At 38.6% G+C, this 26,963-nt stretch overlaps 1 protein-coding gene across 5 annotated transcripts in view; it reads left to right on the top strand.

Moving 5' to 3' along the window:
* The window catches only part of LOC139131023 (nucleoside diphosphate-linked moiety X motif 6-like), a 51,845-nt gene extending 33,667 nt beyond the window's left edge, over window positions 1-18,178 (top strand). For all 5 annotated transcript variants that reach the window (XM_070696922.1, XM_070696924.1, XM_070696923.1 and 2 more), the window contains 3 exons: window positions 80-135; window positions 931-1,030; window positions 15,199-18,178. In XM_070696922.1, coding sequence (XP_070553023.1) covers window positions 80-135; window positions 931-1,030; window positions 15,199-15,539 — 497 coding nt within the window. In that variant the 3' untranslated portion in view covers window positions 15,540-18,178. The remainder of the gene's footprint in view (window positions 1-79; window positions 136-930; window positions 1,031-15,198) is intronic.
* Window positions 18,179-26,963: the final 8,785 nt, after the last annotated feature.

Here is a 26,963-nt window from a genome sequence, read left to right as displayed (position 1 = left end):
ACATCCCTAACACCTTGGTCACAGGGTATAGTCTAGACAAAACTCTTGTGTCAATATTTGTCCAAATTCTCATTGGTAGGGTTTGTTTTGAACGAAGACAAGGGTGAAGTGTTGATGGTACAGGATAAGATAAGAGTAAGTGATGATACCCAGTGGTCAACACACAAGTTTAACTGTTTTTTATCAGATTTTTGTCTTTTAGCTTATGTTGTATCAGCACAGAGAAACATGATCTCTTGGGGAGAACGACATATACCGGTAGAATTACATGTATAGAAAAAGGGAATCTACACGTATTGTAAATGGTTACATTATTGTTTTTCACTCCTATACATGTGCATTTGAAAATCGCTAAATTTTTTTTTTTTTTTGGGAGGGGGGGGGGGGTGTATAAGTAAACAACAGTTTTTCCATGAAGGTGATCAATAAAAATAACAAATTAATCTTGCTTATCTCCTGATAACCTTCAGTTTACAATCTGGAAATCAATATTGGAACATCATCAGTGGCATGATGGGACAAGTCGTACAAGCCAAATCATGCACTGCAGTGTTTCTCTTCGATAAGAATTGAATTTTTCAAGTTAAACATTAAGAAAGAGGAAGGCCAATTACAAAGAATTGATTGTAGCAGGCTTATTGGAAAGTTTATCATTAAAATGTTTTTCTTATCAGTCTGTTGTGTGTATATTTACAATTTACTGCAGAGGTTGATTCTGATCGATAGTAGCACTGTGTAGGTTATCACTGGTAAAGTTTGTATAACCCCAAATGGTAAGAAACAAACATGTAAACATTATACTGATAAAATTGAAAACAATGAAAATCAATTTTTCTATAATCTCCTGATGATCCCCCTCTATAGCTGACAAAATGATTGATTATAAGGTCTCAGGACCATAATCTTTTTGTAATTGTTTTTGCTCCATAGATTGCCCGATGGAAATTTCCTGGTGGCTTGTCTGATCCAGGTGAAGATATGGCAGATACTGCAATCCGTGAGGTTTATGAAGAGACAGGAATCCGCTCAGGTAGCTGAATTGTGCTAAATAAGTGTGAATTTTAAGCCTTTGAAAAAATGCTGGGATTTTTTCTTGAGTGAGTCTGTTTTGTGTCATGACAACTCTTACAAAATGTTAAAAATGCCAAGTTCAAAACAACTAACAGTGGTGGGTGTAAATTTTGTATGTCAAAAAGGAACAGCAAGGAGGTTTTATGATCAGAGGGGTGACCTGTCACATCAAATGGTCATTAAAGTGATGACTTGTCACATCAAATGGTCATTAAAGTGATGACTTGTCACATCAAATGGTCATTAAAGGGACAACTTGTCACATCAAATGGTCATTAAAGTGATGACTTGTCACATCAAATGGTCATTAAAGGGACAACTTGTCACATCAAATGGTCATTAAAGTGATGACTTGTCACATCAAATGGTCATTGAAGGGACTACTTGTCACATTAAATTGTCATTGAAGGAATGACTTGAAATGGCAAATGGCCATTAAAGTGAAGATTTGTCACAACTGGTTATTGAAGGAATGACTTCTCACATCAAATGATCATTGAAGGGACTAGTCACATCAGTGGTCATTGAAGTGATGACTTATCACATCAAGTGGTCATTGAAGGGAAGATATGTTATATCAAATGGTCAATGAAGGGAGCACTTGTCACATCAAATGGTCATTGAAGGGATGACTTGTCACATCTAATGGTACTTAAAGTGATGATTTGTCACACCAAATGGTCATTGAAGGGGCGACTAGTCACATCAGTGGTCATTGAAGGGAAGACATGTCACATCAAATTGCCATTGAAGGGAAGACACATTGCATCAAATTGTCATTGAAGTGATGAAATGTCACACCAAATGGTCATTGAAGGGACGACTAGTCACATCAATCGTCATTGAAGGGAAGACACATCACATCAAATGGTCATTGAAGGGAAGACACGTCACATCAAATTGTCCTTGAAGGGAGTACTTGTCAAATCAAATGGTCATTGAAGGAATGACTAGTCACATCAAATGGTCATTGAAGTAATGATTTGTCACACCAAATGGTCATTGAAGGGACGACTAGTCACATCAATGGTCATTGAAGGGAAGACACATCACATCAAATTGTCATTGAAGGGAAGACATGTCACATCAAATGGTCATTGAAGGGAAGACACGTCACATCAAAATTGTCCTTGAAGGGAGTACTTGTCAAATCAAATGGTCATTGAAGGAATGACTAGTCACATCAAATGGTCATTGAAGTAATGATTTGTCACACCAAATGGTCATTGAAGGGACGACTAGTCACATCAATGGTCATTGAAGGGAAGACACATCACATCAAATTGTCATTGAAGGGAAGACATGTCACATCAAATTGTCATTGAAGGGAGTACTTGTCACATCAAATGGTCATTGAAGGGACTACTTGTCACATCAAATGGTCATTAAAGGGATGACTTGTAACATCAAATGGTTATTGAAGGGATGACTTGTCACATCTAATGGTCATTGAAGTGATGATTTGTCACACCAAATGGTCATTGAAGTGATGATTTGTCACACCAAATGGTCATTGAAGGGACGACTAGTCACATCAATGGTCATTGATGGATGACTTGTAATGGCAAATGGCCATTGAAAGGACGATTTGTCACAACTGGTTATTTGAGGGATGAATTGTAACACCAAATCGTCATTGAAGGGACAACTAGTCACATCAATGGTCATTGAACAGAAGACACGTCACATCAAATTGTCATTGAAGGGAGTACTTGTGACATCAAATGGTCATTGAAGGGATGAATTGTAATGGCAAATGGCCATTGATTTGACAAGATGTCACAACTGGTTATTAGGGGGATGACTTCTCACATTAAATGGTCATTGAAGTGACAATTTGTCACATAATATGGACTAGTTACATCAAATGGTCATTGACGTGACAATTTGTCACATAATATGGGACGTCTAGTTACATCAAATGGTCATTGAAGGGATGAGTTGTCACATCAAATGGTCATTGATGTATTTTCATAATGTATTTACATATCAAAAAAATGATAGAAACTTGAAATTTGCTCACCTCATGATTGCTCAATGAGATAGCATCTGTTACATCAATAGTTTTGGTTTTACATTGTAAATTTGGAGCATGTGTCAAGGAAAAAACATAGGAAATAGGAAAATTAAAAACATAACGTAATTGAGAGCAAATCATTTTACTTTTTGAAGTAAGAAAATACTTTCAAATGGAATTCAGTGTTTGAGTTAGTGGAGGGGTTGAATTTACCTAAATGCATAAAAATTATGTCTGGTAGAGTTTGTAATCGCCCAAGTAGCAGAACTGTGACATATTAGTCTCCTAATCTAACAGAATTGCCGGGGAAAAGCAACTATGCCTGGCGGCTTTCTGATGACTGCCAAGACATTTAGGTATGCATGCACAGTCTTGGGGCATTGTCAAGACAACTGAGCTATGCCCTGCTAGTACCTCCAGAGAGAATTACCAGGAAGGAATTCCCCAGCTTTCCGGACAAGCTTAGGCATTCCATCAGTCATGCATGGACACCTTGCAGCGGAAAAAAGTCTCCAGGCGAATAATCTATGCATGGACAAATGCTGACATTTCCGCAACTGAAAGAAATTGTTGATGCGTACTGATAAAGTGATTATATTCAAAAGGTTGCAATGCATTTGTAGCAGGATTTAAAATGTGGGGGTTTTCTGTGAGTTAGAACTCGGGTAAAGATGCATGTCTGTATTCCTGACCATAGAGACACTTATTATGTGCTGAAGATATCAGGGTAGAGAGCGGAAACTTGCAATTTGTCTTTTCATGATTTTTGTCCAATATGTGGATTTGACTATTTTGTTACTGTATCTACCTAGATAATTTTAAAAATGCCCAGTGCTTGGGTTTATAATACAGCACTATGCATCACAGTTATTGATGAATAAATGTACTGTATTGGAGCAATGAAGTGAACAAATACTGTGATAGACTTGAAAGTGTTAGTTATGTATGAGACCCATCCATGAAAAAAACTGTCCAAAATCCCTTACATGCACACTGGCCTGAATGTGCATTATTTGTAGATACTATACATGTATAATTGATGTCATGTAAAAATGTATCTACTGTAAATTTCAAAAGTCATGATTTTCACATGCCACTTTGTTTGGCAGTATTTTGTCATTCTGCAGTTCAGCTATGAACTGTTTTCTTCTTTGAACAGTGTGACGGTGAAATCATTAGTAGGCAAAAAAAATTCAACATTTGTGCAGAATTATTCTTATGAGGCTTTTGACAATCATGTATTTGAATGACGAAAATTATGCTATGTTCATCCCAGGTTTAAGATGGACACTACAAAACCATGCAGCACTGACTTTTACTACTACCACTCAGTATAAATATGATCAAAATAGACAAAATTTATGGGCGGCCAATGAAGCTTTTCGTTTAAAAAGGTGTTCGCAAGTGGTTCGCGGTGAGAAGGCATTTCTTTTATTCAATTTGTGGACAAAGGAAGAGGCATCTGTATGTCAGCGAGTGGGGAAAATTTTTGTTTCACTTTTAATTTTAGCCCTTCAGTGGGAAGGACAAAATTATGTAGGGAAACTTTTTTGGTGGCGTTATTGTGATGGGGAGAGGGGCACTATTGAGTTTTGGTTGTCGGGAGGGGAGATTGGAAAAGTTGTGGTTTGGAGGGAAGCTTTTCAAACTGTAATGGGAGGGCAGTTGTGAACACCTTTTACTTTCCCCCTCCAAAATTCTTCGAAATTGTGTACTCACATTCAAACACCAAAAATACCTCTTGCGATACGCTGGTTGGCTGCCCCTGATAATTTTCCTGCAATTCTTTTTGGCCATGAGCAAATCTGATGCACTACTGTATCTCATTAAACAAATATAGATTTGTGATTACTGCCATTTGAATATCACACTTTGGTATGCTATGATGTCAATGTACTTAGTTTACCTCAGTCATAGACCCCAGAAAAAGATGGTTGATAGTTTACCAGATCTATGCATGCATTTTGGAAATACAAATACTGTTTGCACAGTGGGGGGACCCCTATTTGCACAGTGGGGGACCTTGAGACGGATATTGAACAGTTCCTGGAGGACATCCTGTGTAGAGATTTGACATGGACAAACTATTAAAAAAAAAAGGAATTTTATTGAACTCTGTGGACACACCCAGTTTCCAACTTTTCTCAAAGTTTACCTAATGGTTGTCACACACAAGGTCCCTGATAGTGGAGAAAGAAACTATCCCAGTGTACAGATTATGATGGACAATATTGTTTGGTTTGGAAAAACAGGGTTTATGAAAGAAGTAATCATGGGTTGTTGAAAGTCGAAACGACAACTGGTAATTAACATCAAACACATACATGACTATTGTCCTTATCGGGTGACGATATTCAAAACAAGTCAGACACTCCCAGTCTACTGTATTAATACTTTACAAGTTTATGCATGTATGTGTTTGTTGTTGAATTCTAGATAAGGGCTGTAATCAGTGAGAAGGTCAGAACAGCTTCCAGTGACTATGACTGGGTGGTTCGGAATATGTTGACACTGTGTTCTGTTGGTCAAAATGGTGTACTGTGGAAGACTGGACATCTGCACTGCCAGCTGTCAGTGTATTGTGTATATTCATATCATGCATTATGTAATATTTAGGTCAAGAATCTCTCCAAAATTGTTACAGATTGATAATGTGATAAATGGTTTTGAGAACATCAGGTTATAATGAAACTGATTTAGTTGTTGTCTCTCTGAGATTAATTTGAAATACAGGACGCCACCACCCATCCCTTCTTCCCTGTCCGGAATAGGTTGATGTGTCTGACTAAGAGGGAATCATTAAAACATCTTCACACTGCACAATGATACTATACAAAGCAGCACTGCATGGACACTGCAAAGCCAACCTGATTTCCAACTGACTCTGAGATTTCTGAGGACAGCGATGAAACATTTTGTCTTACAGCTATCAGGAGTAGGCAGTGCAGAAGTTGAGAGATGGAAGTTGAGTTGAACCATTTCAAAAGAGCTCAGAATTCTATAATGTCAGAGGTCAAAGTGCTGCCATGTTTAGAGTGGCAACCAGTTTATTTCATTGGAAACGTGGGTAACTATAGATTTGAGGGATAGTCCTTGTTAGGTTGGTAATCAAAGTGTAGAGTTGATATAGCAGTGCTAAAGACACCTGGTGGAAATAAATACAGATAGTGGTTGTATTTTAAGTGCCATAAAAATTTTGGTTCTGATGACAATTTCAACCTCTAAAACAGCATTTTAGTTTGATGTTAAATGCTCTTTGACCTTTTCATTGAGTAGCTGAACTTTTAATCCACCTGGTTCATGACCTCTGACCCTGGGGGCACAGCAGCAGACAAAGTGTCGATAAAATTTAAGTTCCTCCTGAAAGTGCCAATCAAACGTGAATACCAAGATACAGCCATATGTCGGCAAAATTAACTCCGAAACGTGATTGTTGACGGGCGGAGTGCATGCACAAGTCTCCATCTGATTGATTTATCGCGGCAGCTTGGATAATGTAAGTCTTCATCATAATCTAACCTAACTGGCTTACATTTTACAGAATTTGGGATTTTTAGCTCCGCTGTCAGCGACGCGGAGCTTATCAAATAGGTTGATTTTCCGTCGTCATCCGTCGTCGTCGTCCGTCGTCCGTCGTCGTCCGTCAACAATTGCCTTCTCCTCTAAAACCGCAAGTCCAATTGCTTTGAAATTTTATATGCAGTTCACTTAAGGTGACCTCACTTCAGTTTGTTCAAATCATGGTGAAATTTGCATATTTGTATTTTTGGGGCATTTTTTGGTGTTTTTTGTAAAAAAATCTTCTTCTCTGAAACCGCTTGTCCGATTGCTTTGAAATTTGATATGCAGTTTGCTTAGGGTGCCTTCAGTCAGATTTGTTCAAATTGTGGCGAAATTTGCATAGTTGTATTTTTAAGGCAATTTTTGTCATTTCTGGTAAAAAAATCTTTAAAAATCTTCTTCTTCAAAACTGCCAGTCAGATAGCTTTGATATTTGGTACATAGGTCCCTAGGGATACTCTATTTAAGATTTGTTCAAATTGTGCAGAAATATGCAAATTTGCATTTTTAAGGCAATTTTTGCCATTTTTGGTCAAAAAATTTATTTCTCAAAAAGTACTGGTCTGATAGTTTTGAAATTTGGTATACAGGTTTCTATCGATGAACTAAGTAATATGTATTGAATTTCTGATGAAATCTGTAATTTTGTATTTTTGGGGCAATTTTTGCCATTTTTGGTCAAAAAATGTGTATTTCCAAAACTACTCATCCGATAGCTTTGAAATTTGGTATACAGGTTCCTACAGATTAACTAAATGATAGTTATTGAAATTATGATGAAAGCTACAATTTTGTAATTTTGGGGCAATTTTTAGCTCCGCTGTCAGTGACGCGGAGCTTATCAAATAGGTTGATTTTCCGTCGTCGTCCATCGTCCGTTGTCCGTCGTCGTCCGTCGTCGTCCGTCAACAATTGCCTTCTCCTCTGAAACCGCAAGTCCAATTGCTTTGAAATTTTATATGCAGCTCACTTGGGGTGACCTCACTTAAGTTTGTTCAAATCGTGGTGAAATTTGCATATTTGTATTTTTGGGGCATTTTTTGGTGTTTTTGGTAAAAAAATCTTCTTCTCTGGAACCGCTTGTCCGATTGCTTTGAAATTTGATATGCAGTTTACTTAGGGTGACTTCAGTCAGATTTGTTCAAATCGTGGTGAAATTTGCATATTTGTATTTTTAAGGCAATTTTTGTCATTTTTGGTAAAAAAATCTTTAAAAATCTTCTTCTTCAAAACTACTAGTCAGATAGCTTTGATATTTGGTACATATGTCCCTAGGGATGATCTATTTAAGATTTGTTCAAATTGTGCAGAAATATGCAAATTTGCATTTTTAAGGCAAGTTTTGCCATTTTTGGTCAAAAAATGTATTTCTCTAAAAGTACTGGTCTGATAGTTTTGAAATTTGGTATACAGGTTTCTATAGAGGAACTAAGTAATGTATATGGAATTTCTGATGAAATCTGTATTTTTGTATTTTTGGGGCAATTTTTGCCATTTTTGGTCAAAAAATGTGTATTTCCAAAAGTACTCATCTGATAGCTTTGAAACTTGGTATACAGGTTCCTACAGATAAACTAAATGATATTTATTGAAATTATGATGAAATCTGCAATTTTGTATTTTTGGGGCAATTTTTGCCATTTTTGGTCAAAAAATGTGTTTCTCATAAAGTACTGGTCTGATAGCTTTGCAATTTGGTATACAGGTTTCTACAGATGAGCTTAGTAATATATATGGAATTTCTGATGAAATCTGTAATTTTGTATTTTTGGGGCAGTTTTTGCCATATTTGGTCAAAAAATGTGTATTTCCAAAACTACTCATCTGATAACTTTGAAATTCGGTATGCAGGTTTCTATAGATGAACTAAATAATATTTATTGAAATTATGATGAAATCTGCAATTTTGAATTTTTGGGTCGATTTTTTCCATTTTTGGTTAAAAAATGTGTTTCTCAAAATATACTGTTTTCGTGTCTTGTAAGCCCTTGGGGCTGGGTGAGGCAACCAAGCTGTTTAAGACCACACATGACACTTTAATAAATTGATATAACATACAGCTTGTAGCATAACATAACTGCTCTAACAGCTTTGAAATTTGGTATACAGGTTTCTATAGATGAACTAAATTTGATCTTTTGAAATTATGATAAAATCTGCAAATTTTATTTTTGGGGGCAATTGTTGCCATTCTTGGTCAGAAAATTTTATTCTCCAAAAAATGAGATAGCTCATGAGATAGCTTTGGTTGACATGTTCTTAGGGATGATCCCATGTGATATATTCAAAGTATGATGAAATCTACAATTGTGTATTTTTGCAGCTATTTTAGCTACTTTTTTCTGGCCACTGCATTGAGCTATCAAAGATTTCCACCGTCTTCATCAACATGTGTCAAAAATAGTTATTCTCTACATTAACACAGCGGAGCTATATCGGCCGCTAGGTCGCTTGTTTCATCATCCATGCGCTCACATATGCCATAATTCACTTTTACGACTACCAGTAACCACCTCTTCACGCTGTTTGTACCGTGGTACAGTGAAAGCAAAACAAAACCAGCAATCGCAATGTGCAATTTTAACATCCAGGCCGAGAAAATCTTCAAGAATAAGGACAAGTCACCGTGGCAACAAAGCCTATATTCTCATGGTACTGAATTGTAGTGTATCATAGTTGCAGTGCAGCCTGTGGTGGAAGTGCATCACCTAAACTTTACAAATTTTAGGGTTTTTTTATCATTTTTATATGCAAAAAGTAGCATTTTAGTAAGACGGGAGAAAATATTACCAGTCACAAAAAATCTGGCTGCATAGATGTTGATAGCCGCAGAGAGGTTCTGAAACTCTTACGTCAAACACAATACTAATGCAAGATAAATTCATACCCTGAACTGTTGTACAATTTCCAGAGTATTTTAAATCCAAATTAAAGTGGGCCACGGTCTGTTTTACAGCAATAAATGGGGTCCAAATGACGGAGCGTCAATCTGTGATGGAACGATACCTGGAGGGTAATTTCTCAAACACATGAAAGGAAGCCGCTAAGCACAGGTCAGGGACTACACCATTAATTTGTATAAGTCATGGCTTTACAGAGCAAATCAATTTTGTCAGCAGCGCTCTGCTCTCAAGCTCAACTAACTTTAGACTCATTCGTAAGACTGAAAAAAAAATTTTTTACTCTTCTTAGATATTTGATAAAAGTGTATTTCTATATCATCAATCATTGTGAGTTCAAAGATCAACACGTTCTACCCTGCTCGCTTGAAATATTAATCAAGATACCCGCCTGGATTTCTGCAGTATTTGATACGAGAGACATACCAGGGATATTTTGATTGATTTTATTATCCAGGGTAGTAGAGACATGTAAACTTTATATTGACAAAACAGTAAATCATATCCATGCGTGTATAAACAAATGTGCATCTACAACCTTGCACATTCCATTTTTCATGCGAATGTTGTCATTTTTCCGTGTCCTGCACACATGTATAGGTGTTGTAGTTAATTTTCCGTGGAGCTTGTAAATTTTCCCGGGATCTTGTAAGTTTTCCCGGGAGCTGGTAAATGTTGCACCAGATGAATCACGATCCAGGAAGTCGTTACTGTAAATCTTTAAAACTTCAAGGATTCGCAAGCGGAAAAAATAAAGAGGAAAGAGATTTCTTGTCACTTTGTTCAAGGATATTGAGGCCAAACTAGGAAACATTTGCCTCGAAACAATATAGGAAACGTGACGACAACTCTTGATCTATTGAAAAAGTCAGGCATCCGTACAGGTCTGTGAAATCCTCTCTTGTGTGAGTTTCAGCATTGGGTGTGGATTGTCTTCTTGTAGTTTTAAGTTTTGCGACTTTTTCAGCATTGCAGTTTTTTTAAGGTTCCTCAGAACAGACAGATGCCTGGATGTTCTTTTGTTCAGTCATTGCAAGCAATATATTGCAATAAAGTATTGCATTGCCAGTACCTCTACAGCAGCTGTCGCTTGAGCTTTTGAGCAAATTTGTGAAGCACTCCTTGTCTTGTTTCACATAAACTAGGCACATGTGAACACACATCACCCAGTCACGTGGGCTTGCATGGCCCTTTTTTAGCATCCCAAGGCATGTATATACACATTGGCAGCATGTCCAGCTCCAACAATATCTCAAGGAGACGTACCATAGCCCCTGAGTTCTTCCTCCAAGCTATGTTTCCCCCTGATACTGTAGTTCATTCAAATAAAAGATTGCATTGTGCAAAAGTTTTGCAAAGACACCTTTATCTTGTACAGTACAATGCAGCACACATCGTATATGTACGCAGATCATTTATCAAACTGACCAACATACCCAGGTAACTCATATTTTTATTTTCCCGCCCTCCACCATACTCATGTGTAGATTTTGTACCCACACAAAGAGGTGCATTCTTGCTATGCAACTAGTTTTGCTTGGTGCCTGCGTGAAATGTCGCAGATTTCAGATGCATCAGATTATTCAACAAATGAAGGACAACTTTTAAAAATTTATCAAAATTGTGTTATGAAAATTGAATGATTCCATGGAGGGTCTGAAGTCAGATAGTACTTGTAGAATGAAGTGGGTATAGCACTGTACGACATTGTAGGTGTATAAGTAAATACAGCAATACATGCACGACATTTCCTCTGCCAACCAAAATTCAGATACATGTTGTTTTACAACACCTGTTTTTATTACCGCTGCTTTCCATAATTTTTCACAGTTTCATTCACAGCACTGTGATATCGACGCACCATTTTCATTAGACTCTCATAAGATTAATTTCCAAAAATCTTGCCGATATTTGTGGACAAATATATGTTTTTGCATATCAATGATGAAACTCTGACATGATTACGAATCAGCTGGAATTTTTGGGCAAATATTTATTTTTGCATATTAATGATGAAACTCTGACATGATTAAAAATCAGCTGGAATTTTTGGACAAATATTTATTTTTGCATATTAATGATGGAACTCTGATATCATCACAAATCAGCTGTTTTGACTTCCATGGGAGGCTTGTCAATTAGTCTCTTAATGCATGTGAAATCAAAACTTTTAATGGGTTAGGTGTGATGTTCAAAGCAGTAGAGTCTCACCTGAAATTTTGCTTTAACCCTTTGACCCCGGCTCGGATAAAACGTCCATATGACATCATAGGTCACCAGGAGGTCAGGGTGCAAAGGGTTAGTATTGAAGAATGAATAGACAATGCAACTGCACAGGGGGGAGGGGAGTTGAAATCTTGGGGAAGTAAACTATGTTGAAGTAAATTGAGATTCTGTTGATACTTCTAGGGTCCCAAGAATATATTGTCTGAAATCTCTTGGTAGTTTTGGTCTGTTTCCTTGAAACCACCATTTCCAGTTGTGCTCTGATCTTCCATATGATGCCAATAAAACTGTTTACACGTCTTTGACTTGGGAAAAATTGTCAGCCTGGAAAAGTTACATCAGTCGTGTCTCCAGATGACTCATTCAGGCAGAGGTACGTGGTTTGCATACTTATCGCACCCGGATTATCCAGGAGACTTCGCTTTGTGCCATAATTAGGCGTAAATTGTAAAAATTGGAGTAACTTCCATGGCATTTGTAGCCAATTATATCAGAGAGACAAATTTAGGGGATGACCTCAAGGAGACAGTGAGCATAATTTTATGATTTTTATAACAAATCTGAGCTCTAGACAGAACTTTTGAGATATCATACCTAAACTGCAATGATGTTCTGGATGAGAGAATCTATTGCTCACTGGAAAGGACTATAAGGTCTGTTACGTGACTGGATAGGAGCTGAGGTTGAAGTAGAGCTGGATAACTGAGATTAGACACCAATCCCTGTGCAAATAAGAAGGAACAGATCTGGTGAATGAGATTGTATAGAGAATAACATTTATATATGTTACCCCGAAACCAGATTGCAGGTCTCTATGTTAAAAAAAGAAAGAAATCTACTGGCAAAGTCTTCAACTGTGCATGTTTTTTAACCTGTGAATTTCAGCCAAAATCTGCATGAAATCATCTTCCGTATTGTACTCTGTGAAACTGTAGAGTGCATTCAATACTTTCGCTGCACCGCAATAAATTTTCTTCACTGCTGAAAAGTTTTACTTCATAACAAGTGTAGCCCCGTCTTCCGTCTGAGTGTGTAGAAGTGGTTGCCAACCTAAAGCTACATAATCCCTGTGTACAATCTGAGCTTTGGGGGGATTACTTGTTGTTTGTGGATAACGTTACTAGAATCAAATGTTGCGGGGTTAAGTAGATTCAGAGAAAAGAGGGGATTTGTGGTGTAATAAGAAGCCTTTTTTAACCGTTTGAGTGCCAAAGTCAATTTTTGCCACCCGTATAAAATGTACCCTAGTCAATTTTAATCAGATTTTTGACAAAATTTTGATCAGAAACTGTAGCCAATGAAATGTGATGGCCTTTCGGTCCAAAATTATCACAAAAATTTACAGAAAAATTCATAAAAATTGGTTAAATGTTACACTAAAATTTTGGTGGGAAAAAATAACAGTACTCAAAGGGTTGAAAGAAATCCCCATTCAGATATGATCAAAATAATACCCAGTAATAGTATTATAAAAAAGGGAGCAGCTTGATTGGTGTTCATTGACATTTTTTTATCTTTCTATTTTGGAAGGTCGTGAATATATTTCTCTCTAATTCACATTATTTTAGTGTGTCTGCCATTGATATTATGTTTTTACAGGGTCTTGTCTGTCCCTTCATGGGCTTGGCTCACGTGTGGTCATTTCCCACGTTGGTGTCAACTTTGTACTGATATGAAAGAGAGCGGGGAAAAAATCTAGCCAGCTTTTTTATCAAGAGTTCCAGAAAAAAAAGATTGTACACCTCTAATAGTGATTGATGAGCATTTAGTGTGTGAAGGAATTCCAACTCTGCAGAGCGTTCATTTGCTCATAAAGTGGCTTTTTATGGGGAAATTTTCTGAACATGGATAGCGTGGTTTTTTTTTGCAATGGAATTTAGCAAACTGAAAAAGTCATAGGGTCTTCCCATTTGAGATAAAAGGTCATTTCAATTTAGAAAATTTTGCTATCAAAGAAGAAAGATCAAATATCAGAAAAGAGACAATTGGATTTGCTAGAAGCTGCAGTCTGCCATCTCATGGTTCTTGCATTAGTGCTTGTCGAGATCTAATATTTATGTAATGTTAGTCCTATATGTTCTCCTTTGAAAGTTGTGTCCGATAAATCTGTTTAGAGACAAGGCTGGTAAATGGCCTGCCCCTCTATTAACAAAATACTGAGTGTACATATGATTGCTAGGGATATTAGCAATGGACCATAAGCTGATAAAAATGACATCTTGCTCTTCAGAGGGAAAGGCAATGGGATAGAGACCCATTTGATCAGTGGTGCACTGTGCTGTGACCTCTCTGGGTGAAAACACATGTACCAGTGTGTTTTCTCTGACATAAATTCACCTTTCCTTTAGTGTTACTGTTAGAGGCGCCTTTAATATAATTCTTTGTTTGCCGTCTGCAAGCTTGGAGGTTTTCACACAAAATGATGAAAAACAAACACCGTGTCTGAGGTATAAGATATCAAAAACTGCCATTTTCTTTACTCTGCCCATATTACTGTACATTTAAAAATTAGTATAAGTATTTACATTGTGTTTCATTTCTGTGTTTGTTTTCTTCACCTGGTGGGAGGGTCGGTTCGAGGAAAATTTAAGGACGGCAAACGGAATTTCATGAGAGCTACCTTATGACAGATAGTGTGCAGGAAAATATTCACAAATGCTCTTGTGTGAAACAGGATTGAGCTGTTTTTGAGCAACTGACTGCATGCCGTGTACAGATGAGTTTTAACACAATGAGGCGATGCCATGGCTGTGTTCTGGTGCATTCCTTGGGCCATGTGATACAGTCACACTGATATCATCATGTTATCACTGTGAACTATAGAGATGTGCCTGGCAGCGTCAAGTAGCCAGTGCACCTTAATGGACAAGACACTGCTTTGTTAGACTTGGCAGTTGGCAACCTGCAAAGAGTGCTTTGACCTTGGCGTTTGCATGTACAATGTAATCGGTATATAATAGCCATTGTCTTGTTTAGTCTAAGTCCATGGTGATACATTTTTTTTTTGGTATTGTCGTGGCAACGAACTTGTTCATTGTCCCTTTGATACACATTTTGTCCAATAGTATGGCCTTTATCCTCTTGAGAAGAATATGCATGTTTGGTATCGCTGAATAAATATTGTGTGTTTATTGATTATAATGTGACACATGCGATATGATACAAGTGTTTTGAATGTCAGAGTTCACGTGATTACTTTATGATCTCCATCATTGCTTTGGCCTTCGATGCCTGTATTGAGTCATTTTATCAAGTCAGTAATTTTGTATCAAAGCATTTTACTTGATGTTCAGTCGGGAAGTAGTGGCATGTGCAGGTGACAAGGAAATCAGAAAATCGTTACGATTCACAAAATAACTCATCGATGTGTTTTTCATCTCTCTCTCTCTCTCTCTCTCTCTCTCTCTCTCTCTCTCTCCACAGAATTCAAATCAATCCTGTCCTTCCGACAGCAGCACGACCACCCGAATGCGTTCGGCAACTCTGACATCTACGTGGTCTGCCGACTGCGACCCCTGACCTTTGACATCAAGATGTGCGAGGAGGAGCTGACGGATGTCCAGTGGATGGATGTCCACGACTTGGCCTACAAGGAGGACATGGCCCCTATAACCACCAGAATATGCAGGCTGGTTGCCTATGGCCTCAGGGAAGGGTTCGATAAAGTGGACGTCATCAAGGAACAAATGGCTTCTGTTTACAAAGGTGCCTTCTTCAAAATATTCCACAGACCTCTGCCAGATAAGTACAACAAGAGAGATTAAAGTTACAATGGCGCACAAACCAAAGGACACTGATTTTACTGACGTCTTCAGATGCAGATCTAACAAAAAAATACTCAGAAACTTTTTTCATGTAATAATGATATATTTCTCAGGAAAAATATAAGCTGACAAAATTACTGATATTTGTAAAAAAATCACAGTTAGTGCATCATGGGTTGGGTCAAATTCCAGTCGACAGTTTTTGTTCTCAATTTTTGTCATCAGGCATCAGGGTATAATAAAAAGATTATACAATCACATTTTCAAAACTTTATAACCGTGAACATATATTTCTCTCAGCTTAAGCATTATTAAGGTCACCAAACTTGACCTTCATAATATGCTCTAAATTAATAATTGAAGAATTGTCCAAAGATACGAATATTTAAATTATGTCGGTATAAAATATGTCGCAATTTCTACTCGTAATGTACAGATTTTTTATGCAGTGTAGTGGTGCTATCTGAAGTCAGAGGGGAATTAGCATGCCAGTCACAAACACCTGGCATCTGAAGTCAGAGACTAATTAGAATGCAAGTCACGAACACCTGGCATTTCAAACTGCCTGAATGTTTTATTCATCATGACAAATAATTCTTTAGAGATGCGGCTGCCGACATCATGAAAGGTCAGGCCTTTTCTTTTTCCGCTTTGTTCTTCTGCGTATTCATGGATGTTTAATCGGTCGGATACCCCCGTGTAATTTGCCTTGGTGATGAGAGAGCTATGCTTTGAGGTCGCTCAGAGTTCACCATTCTTTTTCATCTCAGAGCTAGCACGGAGGAATTATTGCTGAGGGGTGAAATCAGTGTAACCTGCTCCCTCTCTCCTCCTCAGTTTCTCAAAAATGATACCTGTTTATCCATTGTCTTGCAAGACATTTTGGATATCTATTTTAAAGTAAAAAATCATAGAAAGTTAAATTAAAATATTACAAGCCATAACATGCATTTGTTCTTGTTTTGATATTTTTCAAAAAACAGAAGATGTTTCTGTCTTTCTGCAAAGGGGACCAAACCATGATCAAATGCAGAAATTATATTACAATTTTGAAAAATTCATTATTCAAATAATATGTAAATTCTCAAGTGTTTATGTTTAAAATAGATTGAGATTACATGATAAAGGAGAAAGAGCAGATAGTTAGCAAGTTATTTCAAATCTTACTGTTTTGATGTTTGCTTTCTTTTAATTCTTCCCTTTTTAACTGATATGTGTTTCTACAATTTTGGTGAAATGCAGGACTTAATCTGTCACCTGTGTTAATTTGACAGGTAAATATATATGACGATGTCATATAGTAATATATATGACCATGTCATGTTGGCTTTGACTAGCGCCCTCTATTAAAAGGCATAGGGCCAAAGTTATGAATATTCATGTTTTGTAATAATTCTATTTCAGTATCATGTGCACCCTGTACCAGCATTATTCCTTTGGTTTCATTTTATTTTAATGCAATTACTCTAATGACATTCGACATGACGTTTCAGGAAGATTAAAGGTGCCCTTTGTAATAATATTGAGTGTTGTGCACGATAAGCGCAATTAGCCAGATGAAGTAGCGAGTCAATATGATGAGAGTGCCACGGTGGTTAATATCAGACTGAACACACAGAATTGTTAAACTGTCAGAACTGGGGAGTCTTTCACAGAAAGAGTGAGTGTTCCAGAAATGAAGAATTGGGCCCATGAGTCCAAAAGTCTCATGGAGATCAAACCGGAACAAGCCGACACCAAAAATTTTGTATTTTCACATCTTTTCAATGTGAATGTCCTTGGTTTGGCCGACTGGCGACCCTTTGACCTTTTGCCTAGAATTTTGTTTTTGCTTGCATTTAATAGAAAGCCTATTCGCTATATTTATTTACTTTGCTATATTTGTTTAGAAATCAACAAGATAAAAATAGGCAGTTTTATATTGGCAAAGGCTGTCTGTGACACCTGGGCTGGAGAAAAAAAAATCATGAAAAAATACCAGCAGCTGCTTCAAAAATAAACCTTATGGTTGCATCAGCATTAAAAGAAAAATCAATATGTGACAAAATAGATATTGTTTTCTTGTCCCATTTCTGGGTCAGTGTTCTGTTTTCTTTGATGTTTTTATGTTAATATGAAGACTTTGTGTATACATCATGCAACACGGTCGGATGCTGTGTTGTTGCTGATAAGATTCACAAGTCCCCAACAATAGGAAATTTCACAGCCAACTCCAGGCATCATTTTGTTGTTTCATTTCATGCATGGTTTATGCCTACCATCAGATACCAGGCTTTACAAATGAGAAAAGATATACAGAGAAAAGACAGGAAATTGTTCTGTGTCATTCTATCGGCTGTTTCTCTTTATTTTTTTATCTATGTATGAACCTAGACAGACTTGTCAAATGATAACCACGTGTGCTCTACCGATTTTGACGTTTGATGTTTGCAGAAATGGTGACCAATTATCTCATGTAATTACAGTCCTTGTCAGTCATATCACTCTGAATTCTCATTGCAGTGACCCAAATGTGAACTCTCACCACCACAATTTCCTCTCCTTTGAGGAACTGAGAGTGTAAAAAAAACCCGAACTTGCAGTCTGTCTGTTTCAATGTTTTCCCTGTCGTGAAATACAAGCCAAAAACGTGAAAGAAATAGACTTTAGTGAATTATTTCTCCAGTTACGACATGTTTGTGCGTATTCATGTATAACTGGACTACCAATGCACTGGGGTAGCCAGCATTCCTTAATCTGTGTCTCGTAGCCAGGTATGCAGTCATTTCTCGTTTCTGCACTCATCAACATCCATCCATGCATGTTAACATCATCTCACACATCCCTATAGCTGCCCATATCAATTTCGTAAGATTGTCTTTATCTGTCAATCGGCTGACTTCCATGCCATGCTTTATCATCTCAACCTGGGTTGACCTCTCAGTCTTACTGTCAGCATTGATACCATAAGCTGGTGTGATATGCCCATAACTCTCAGGATGAATATGTTTCTTTGAAACAGGTCGAAGTCCATAGTTCCCTGAGAAGGGAACCTCTCAGAGATCATAGATCTTCGTTTTGGGTTAGTAAGAACAAGGACAAGCAATAATTTTTGTTGTGTGATAAACCAGACCCCGCATTTTTCTTCAAAAGTTATGAACATGATATTCCATAGTGCAAAACAATGAAATCACGGTACAACATTTTGACACCGACTACTATGATTTATAAAGCCATCCATGAAGCTCAGATTCTTTTCCTTGCATCTCTGCATCGATCATTCGACATTTCTGTCAGCCACAGGGCTACAGTGGGGTAATTGTGTGCCGTGAATTACGAGCAATTTTGCCAGCGCCAGGGGAGGCTTGATTGATAATTACCATGAACTGTATCCACTTACCCATCGCCACCCAGTCGGAATTGGCCAATCAGCATAGTTTGGTTCAATGGCTCCTAATGGCCAGTTGCACACACTCACCCATGCGTACAGGTCATGTTTCATTGCTTACCTGAAATTGAAGCTGGCAATGTACTTCACAGATAGTTTGGTTGCTTTCGAACTAACAAATCTGAGCGAGGTAGATGTGAATTTCCTGCTCTGAAAAGCGATGATCTTCTCGAATACAGTGGCGTATATTACATCTAGTAGATTGTGTGCGCGTGTTGGTATGTGTGTCTGAGACAGACAGACAGACAGGCAGAAAACAGACACAGGCTGACAGTATAGAGAGACCAAGACAGAGAAATGTGGGGAACATAGACAAAGCCATACATGTCAAAAGATGTGAAGACATAAAGGGATGCATATGTAGATGGGTATGAGGAATGACAGCTAGTTCATGGTCAACAGAAAGGTACACGCATACATATCTCACCACTGTGTCTTTAATGTTGTGCAAAGATTTACCAACAGGATATCATAGCAATATTTGGCTGATTTTTCTTTTCATTACCCCAGGGCTGTAGGTCTCTTTTATGGGGAGTACAACGTAGTTTCATGAATTTTAAACCACATTAGGATACCACGGGTGTCAGATCTCCATAATTTCCTACATAGTGCTGATTAAATTGGATCCTGGATGTAAACTAGGTCCGTGCACAGGTGTGACACACAGGTCTGAAATGGAACGTTGCTGAGAGGGGATACAGCTGAGTCTAGCAGCAATTTCAGGTGACTTGACTCAGACCACTGATACTGTACCAATATCAGCTTAAGCACTGTTTAAGCTTGAGATAGACGACACTTTATGTGTGGTGCTATCCCATCAGTGATAACCGTTTGAAAATTTGCAGGCCATTTGATACAGCTCTGTGATCAGTATCAGTAGACTAGGTGAAACTCCACCAGTATCGAATGACTAGGTCTTGCTGATTTTGGCACCGCTGTATGGATTCCATTAAAAATCTCTCAGTGATAAAGATCGACTTGCATAGACCAAGATACTGTCAGTAGGGAAATTTTGGACAAAGTTGTCCTGAACCAGTGGTGTTCATCGGAACTCTGTAATTTTCAGGGTGTTGGAGACATCTATTGCATTGGACATAACTCCCAAATTAAGGCATGCTGCTGGAGGAACCTTACCAGGATCAATGGTATCTACATGTAATGGGACAGTCATACATGTATGCTAGCTACGTGTCTGAAAGCTGCTTGTACTTTGAGCGGTGATCATTTATTATACAAGTTCCAGTCACACCTATCTGTTAGGACTCCACATGTACGTGACCCAGACTTGGAAAAATAGGGCATCAGTACTGCAGTGATAGGATGGGCATTAGCTCTGCAGCCAATGAGGAACAATCTGTATGCAACAGTGGGCTGTGGGTTGATGTATGGGTGCAACAGTGAGCCATGGGTTTATGTATATGTGCAAGTTAGCCATGGGTTTATGTATGGGTGCAACAGTTATAGCCATGGGTTGATGTGTGGGTGCAACAGTGCCCTATGGGTTGATATATGGATGCAACAGTGGGCTGTGGGTTGATGAATGGGTGCAACAGTGAGCCATTGGGTTGATGAATGGGCCCAACAGTGAGCTATAGGTTTATGTTTGGGTGCAACAGGTCGCCATGGGTTGATGTATGGTGCAACAGTGAGCCATGGGTTGGTGTATGGGTACAACATGTGAGCCATGGGTTGGTGTATAGGTGCAACAGTGCCCTATGGGTTGATTTATGGATGCAACAGTGGGCTGTGGGCTGATGTATGGATGCAACAATGAGCCATAGGTTGATGTATGGGTGCAACAGTGAGCTATGGGTTTGTGTATGGGTGCATCAGTTTGCCATGGGTTAATGTATGGGTGCAACAGTGCCCTATTGGTTGGTGTATGGATGCAACAGTGGGCTGTGGGTTGATGTATGAATGCAACAGTATAACACACCTCATCCGCAGTCATGCATAAGAACGTTCAATACACAAAACTTGTCGCATGTAATATGTTGCACTGGTTCAGTAAGAAAAAGTTTTTCCCAACAGGATCGCAATACTTCTGCAAAACGTTCAGTGCACCTTTGATTATAGTTTTCGTCCATTTCGAGTCCTTGTTGGAAACCAGAGCATCCAGTTCTTCTTCAAAGAGTAGGATAAACCTAGAAATTTTTCGACTATCGTTTCAATCGGCCGCAGACGACATCTTTGTTTACACTCCGGTCTGCGCATGCGTCAATGTCGTTTTTGACATCAGCGGGCATCATTTTTCGGAACTGATGCCTGGCAGGCAACAGTTCCAAAAAATGATGCCTGATGACATCGTTTACGTGGATCAGCGCATAAAGGCATCCCACGTGACTATCAATTGGCGAATTAGAATACAGACTGCAAATGAGGTGTGTTATAATAAGCCATAGGTTGATGTATGACTGCAACATACGTCCCATTGGTTGATGTATGGGTGCAACAGTGAGCCATTGGTTGATGTATGGGTGCAACAGTGAGCTATTGGTTGATGTTTGGGTGCAACAGGTAATCATGGGTTGATGTATGGGTGCAACAGTGAGCCATGGGTAGATATATGGGTGCAACAGTAGGCTGTGGGTTGATGCATGGATCCAACAGTGAGCCATTGGGTTGATGTATGTATGGATGCAACAGTGAGCCATGGGTTTATGTATGGATGCAACAGTGGGCTGTGGGTTGATATATGGGTGCAACAGTTAGCCAGTGGGTTGATGTAATGGATTCAATCTGTACGTGGAATTGCTTACCCCCTCCTCTTGTGACATGTGATTCTCAATTATAAATATCAACTCCATTATCAAAACAAACAGATTCTCACCATTTATTCAACGTTATATTAAAACGTGGAGTTCATATTATTCTTGCTGTAATATGAAGAATGAAGAGATAATCTACCAAATAGGCATTTAACTGTGGATGTCTTTCCTAGCAGCCACTTGATACTTTATTTACAGGTGCCGAAAACCATTTTCCCAAAGTCATAACATTTGAAAAGTGACTATAATGTCATAAAACTGGGTGTGTGCATGAAAATTTACGTAAGACTTCAAACATGCAATGCAGTGAGTTTTGTGTGTGTATTTGCATGCAAACTGCATATTTAGAATTGGAATTTGGTTTGCTAGGGTAAAGTAATGAGACAGGTCATTCGACAAGTGATGTTTTGCCTCTCCTTGTATAGATACACTGAGTTCCTTGGAATTCTGTCGATGGGAGTTGTACGGTGTTCTTTGTATACGCGGCGTGTTTTATGTCCGTTTTAAGATACCTCAAAAGAATACCTGTACGCCTATTTTATTGTTAATTGTAGTTTTTATTTTCAAATTTATTTGACAGGTCCTCCCTTGAAATCAATCTGCTTCTTCGAGAAAGTTAAGCAAAATAAATAAATAAATTAGTAAATAAATAGATAAATAAATATATAAAAGGCATCTTGAATTTTTGTGCACTTTGTTTTAGTGGATTCTTTATAAAGCCAGACGGTTTGTTGTGTCGATACCAGGTTTATATAGGCATGCGTGCACTGAACTGATATACCAATGCATAATTTGAACTTTTCACCTTCAGTTCCCGCTTTGTACATTTCCATCCTCTGGCTAACACATGTAACACGGTTACGCAAATCAGAATATCAAAATATCGGTCGAGATCAGATGCGTCAAACGTGGCTGCACCTTGTCGCACAGTGCGGTGGAATATTGACGAGGTAGGGGAATCGGCACATCAACCATGCATGGGTTCTCAAATTGCTTGGCTGCACAGAGTCAGCAGTGCGTTCAGTTCGAAGGTAATTTTTGTTGATACAACAAGACTTTCGCTGTCGCTGACCTGTGTACAGGGTGTGTACGTCTGTTGTGGGGGGGGGGGCCCACTCGTACTCGTAACATAAATAATCTCAAGAGGACCATGCAGAATGCACAACGTCAACTTTTAGCAAATATGATTATCCTGAAATGTCTCTAGGATCGAGGAAGTAAATTTTGATCCGTCAAACAACGAAAACAAGAAAGTCTCCGATTTATGCAACATGTCAGATCGTATACTGGTAGAGTAAAATCTAAAAGACGAGCTGCCATGGTTACCTGATAATCACAAACTTTCTTTGTATGAGGAAAGGTTCCGGTGACCACCCATCCACAATTAAATTATCCGGTTCCTTTGTTGTTCTTTTGTCCGACAGTCGGGACATGTTCAGTTCTCCCTCCGAGTGTATTGATGAACAGTGTTGTGACTAACCTAAGTGTTCTATCATAATTGGGTTTAATTGAAATTACACTCTTGGAATTTCCTCTTCAACGTGTCCGGTTACATTACAGGGGCGCTGTTACCCGATACCTCTTTCAGAATCGCCAAAGGTGAACACCTAGGCACCCGAGTTGAACGACAACTTTAAAATTCAATAAAGCGAATAAATAGTGCGAAATTGGGATCAGGGTGGCCTCGGCTTCCCAACCACAAAACAGAAACCAGAAGGTGAAATATTTCCGCGTGACACCCCACCCCTTTATATCGGACAACGAATCGCCCATTCACCGGCAGAAAGTGGATAAAGGGAAGAATAAAGGCAACGGAACAATGCGTGTCTTGACCCTTAAGAGACGTTGGAGTTACAAAAGCCGCCACAACAAGGTGAAAATACTGAGATATTGAAAATATACGATCGAAGTAAAACCAAAGGTAACCGGATGCGTGAGTCTGCTTTTCACAATCCAAGTACCCGCATTCTAACGATCACACAGAACATTTGTCTGTCGTGTTTGTTGTGTTCGACAAATCCCGGTTCTTTGTGATGTCAAAGTTTTATAGATAAATAAAGCCAAGCAGGTGTGAACCCCCCCCCCTACCCTCCTCAACTGTTTTCTGACAAGCTGTAAGGTTAGGTAGATAGACCTAATGTGTTTATCCATGGTTAGTCCCACTTCGCTCAGTGTCCTTCACACGGGCACAAATAAACATAAAATATAGCAAATAAACGGGATATTCGTATAGACCTGAAGGCTCATAAGTGACAATTAATAGCATTCACACTTGGATTATAAACAAATCACAGCATGTTTGTGACGACAGAAAGTGATTTTGTTTTGACTCGGGAAAATGTTGCACTTAATCAGTACACTTCCCTTCAGGGTAAGTGTTTGTACTACGTTGTCAACACAAAATGTGACGTTCGTATGGACACACTTTTTTGAAATTTCGCTTCTATGACACTCCGTTGCCGGTTTGATCATTTTGAAATGAAAGTCATTGTACTATCGCGATATCGTGATGTAATCAAAGGACGTTCACAACTTTTTTTTTCTAACTCGTAACTATCGTGGTTATTTCCCGCAAGCCATAGATAACTGGGAGGAGGGGGGATAGGGAGGGGGTGTTAGGGATGGAGGGGCCAAGTCGTCAAGAAATCATGGAGATATTTATGTCTTTGACCAATCTTCAATTTCATTAATCGTTTCAATGTCGCTAACTTCATATTCCATTAGGGGTGAATTGATTGGAGGGAAAGCGAAGACGTTTGACCTGTTCCAAATACAGGGACACCACACAAAGCAGTCTTCTTTCTGCACCTTACTGAAACCCTTCGAACTGTTTTTCTTTGGTATCCCCGATCTCCATGTCGAACCATCCACTCATAACCCTGAAGTGCGTATCTCCGATACACGAAGAAACAAAAAAAATTACAGGACGTGTCCGGCGACAGAAAATTCGCCGTTGGTAGAGTTGCCCACGGCCACAATGGCCTGAGATTAAAGGGAACAGCGTTTGTGCCCTTGAGATTTGACAGGAGAGTAATTCTGTCGATATCACTCTCAGTCAAGGAACAAAGGAGAGGGTGCCTATTGTCGCCTCTCGTGCATACCGGGCATAACCGTCTTACAGTGTGGTCCAACAGATACGTTCAATTACTTTTTTTTTCAATTACTAATTACCGTATAAAAATTTTTGATGAATCCTTTTTGTTTTTGAGACTGACATTATTGGTTATGATCAATCCATACTGTTTTTTTTTGTTTTGTTTTTTTTGTTGTTGTTTAATTATCATTATGTTTTGATTTATTGGGGAGTTTTCTCAGCAGTGAGAAATATCTTATCATCAGGTAACACGGATTTAGCGCCTTGTAATTGCAAATACCAACCCCCACATAGGATTAACCCAGCACATAGCTCAGGGCTAACTTTTTCATCTTCTTTCATTTCTGGCCTATACTTGTAACACACCCATCGCCAAGAACATGACTATGTTGCTAATATGATACCTCCCACATAGCCTTTTGTCCTTTCCTCCAGCAGCGAGAGAGCGAACAACCACCTGTGGGGACGCCGTGTGTGCCTATACAGTCGCTGCAGGCTACGTCCACCTGCAGTGCTTCCTACAGCCGTAAAACAACGTGGTTTTTTTATTGTTATCTGGTCATTACTGACTGCTAATTGCAACTTGAAGAATCACTCTACATCCGCCTTATCGCTTCATGTCTAATTAAAAACCTTTGTGTTTGTTTTGTTTTGTTTTGCGTGTTTTTTTTTTTTGCTCGTACCATTATTTTGAATTTCTCAGGTATCCGTTGAACTGGACGCACTCTTTCATGTCTATAGCATGACAAAAGTGGGGAATTTTCCCAACACCTTATGCTGTTAGTAACAACTCCAACAAAACTTCATACAGCATACATTCCTGACGCGGCGATTAGATTCTACGAACGCTGTGGGAAAACGTCCAAATTACGTGACCTTGACCTTGACCAGAGTACCTTTGCACCCTTCAGTGTCATCGGTAAAAATGGCTGTAACTTTTGAGAATGCTTTCATTATTTTTGTTCCAGAAGTTCATTTTCTTCTTATTTTAATTAGCTTTGAAAGAACAATCCATTATGTCCAATACGATGTTACTCTAGGTATATTGTAGTTTGTACCAAAATTCACGAAGTTGTTAATCCATCATAGAGATTGCATACATATACAGGTTCTATTGATAAGTAGAAACAAAGTGTTTCGACGTGTTTTCCAAAGCAAGAAAAGACAGTTTACAAACAAAACAAACGTGGGGAAAACACATAAAGAAAAAGATACAGTGGCGTCTTTCAGACAAATGTAGACCTATATATGAAGTCTAGCAGATCACCCCGCAGTGCCACTTTGAACGGCCCAGCCCAGCCCAGCCCAGCCCTCCACTCCAGCCTACTCTGACAGCTTCGCCACTGCCTCCTCGCTGAGGCCACCAGAAACGAGATAGCGTCACGATCATGACCAAACGTTTGATTTTCCGAACTTGGTCAATCTTATTGAAGACGAAAATGATGTGACTCGATCGAAAGTTGGCCGAGACACAAGATAAGACGATCGTCTGACTATCACTAGACAAAATCAAAACGGCGCGAACAGAGATCTGAGGTCAAGTCAAGTGATTCATCTTATATTTATCAGACTGTAATCTCAGCTGTTCAATCATTCGAGTGGCAAAAACAGGATCAGACCGACAACTTCAGGTTTTTTTGAATCTGGGAGCGGTTCAGTTTTCTTTTGTATGAAATATTTATGACGTGAGAGAATTTGTTTCTGTTAAAGTCACTTCAATAAAGGTTCAAACATTTACTCTTCATTGAACGTATTACATTTCAAGAAGACAACGAGTAGAACATGAATATTCAATAAAAAAATATGAATAGAATTGCTTTTCAGTCGCCGATAGGCAAGGATAAAGAAATTACTCTTGCTGATCCGTCTAATTTATTTTGAACAAGATAATAGTCCCCCCCCCCCCCGGCAACTTAATACATCGTAGTATTAAATTGCTTCTTGGCGTCTTTTAACAAATTACACGTATCTCCTCATTGTCTACGACGAGGTAAATTTTCGCAACCTAGACTGCGGCAGAAGGGTTGTGTCCGAAGTCTGAATGATTCTGCTGTGGGTGAATTTCTTGGTCACTTTACACGGTGCATGTAAGTTTAAACGTGATAGTACACTAATGCTTGGGACAAGGGAAAGTA

The sequence above is a fragment of the Ptychodera flava genome, chromosome 4, assembly GCF_041260155.1.
Source record: "Ptychodera flava strain L36383 chromosome 4, AS_Pfla_20210202, whole genome shotgun sequence".
Taxonomy (NCBI): Eukaryota; Metazoa; Hemichordata; class Enteropneusta; family Ptychoderidae; genus Ptychodera; species Ptychodera flava.
This window is presented reverse-complemented; position numbering and strand designations above follow the sequence as displayed.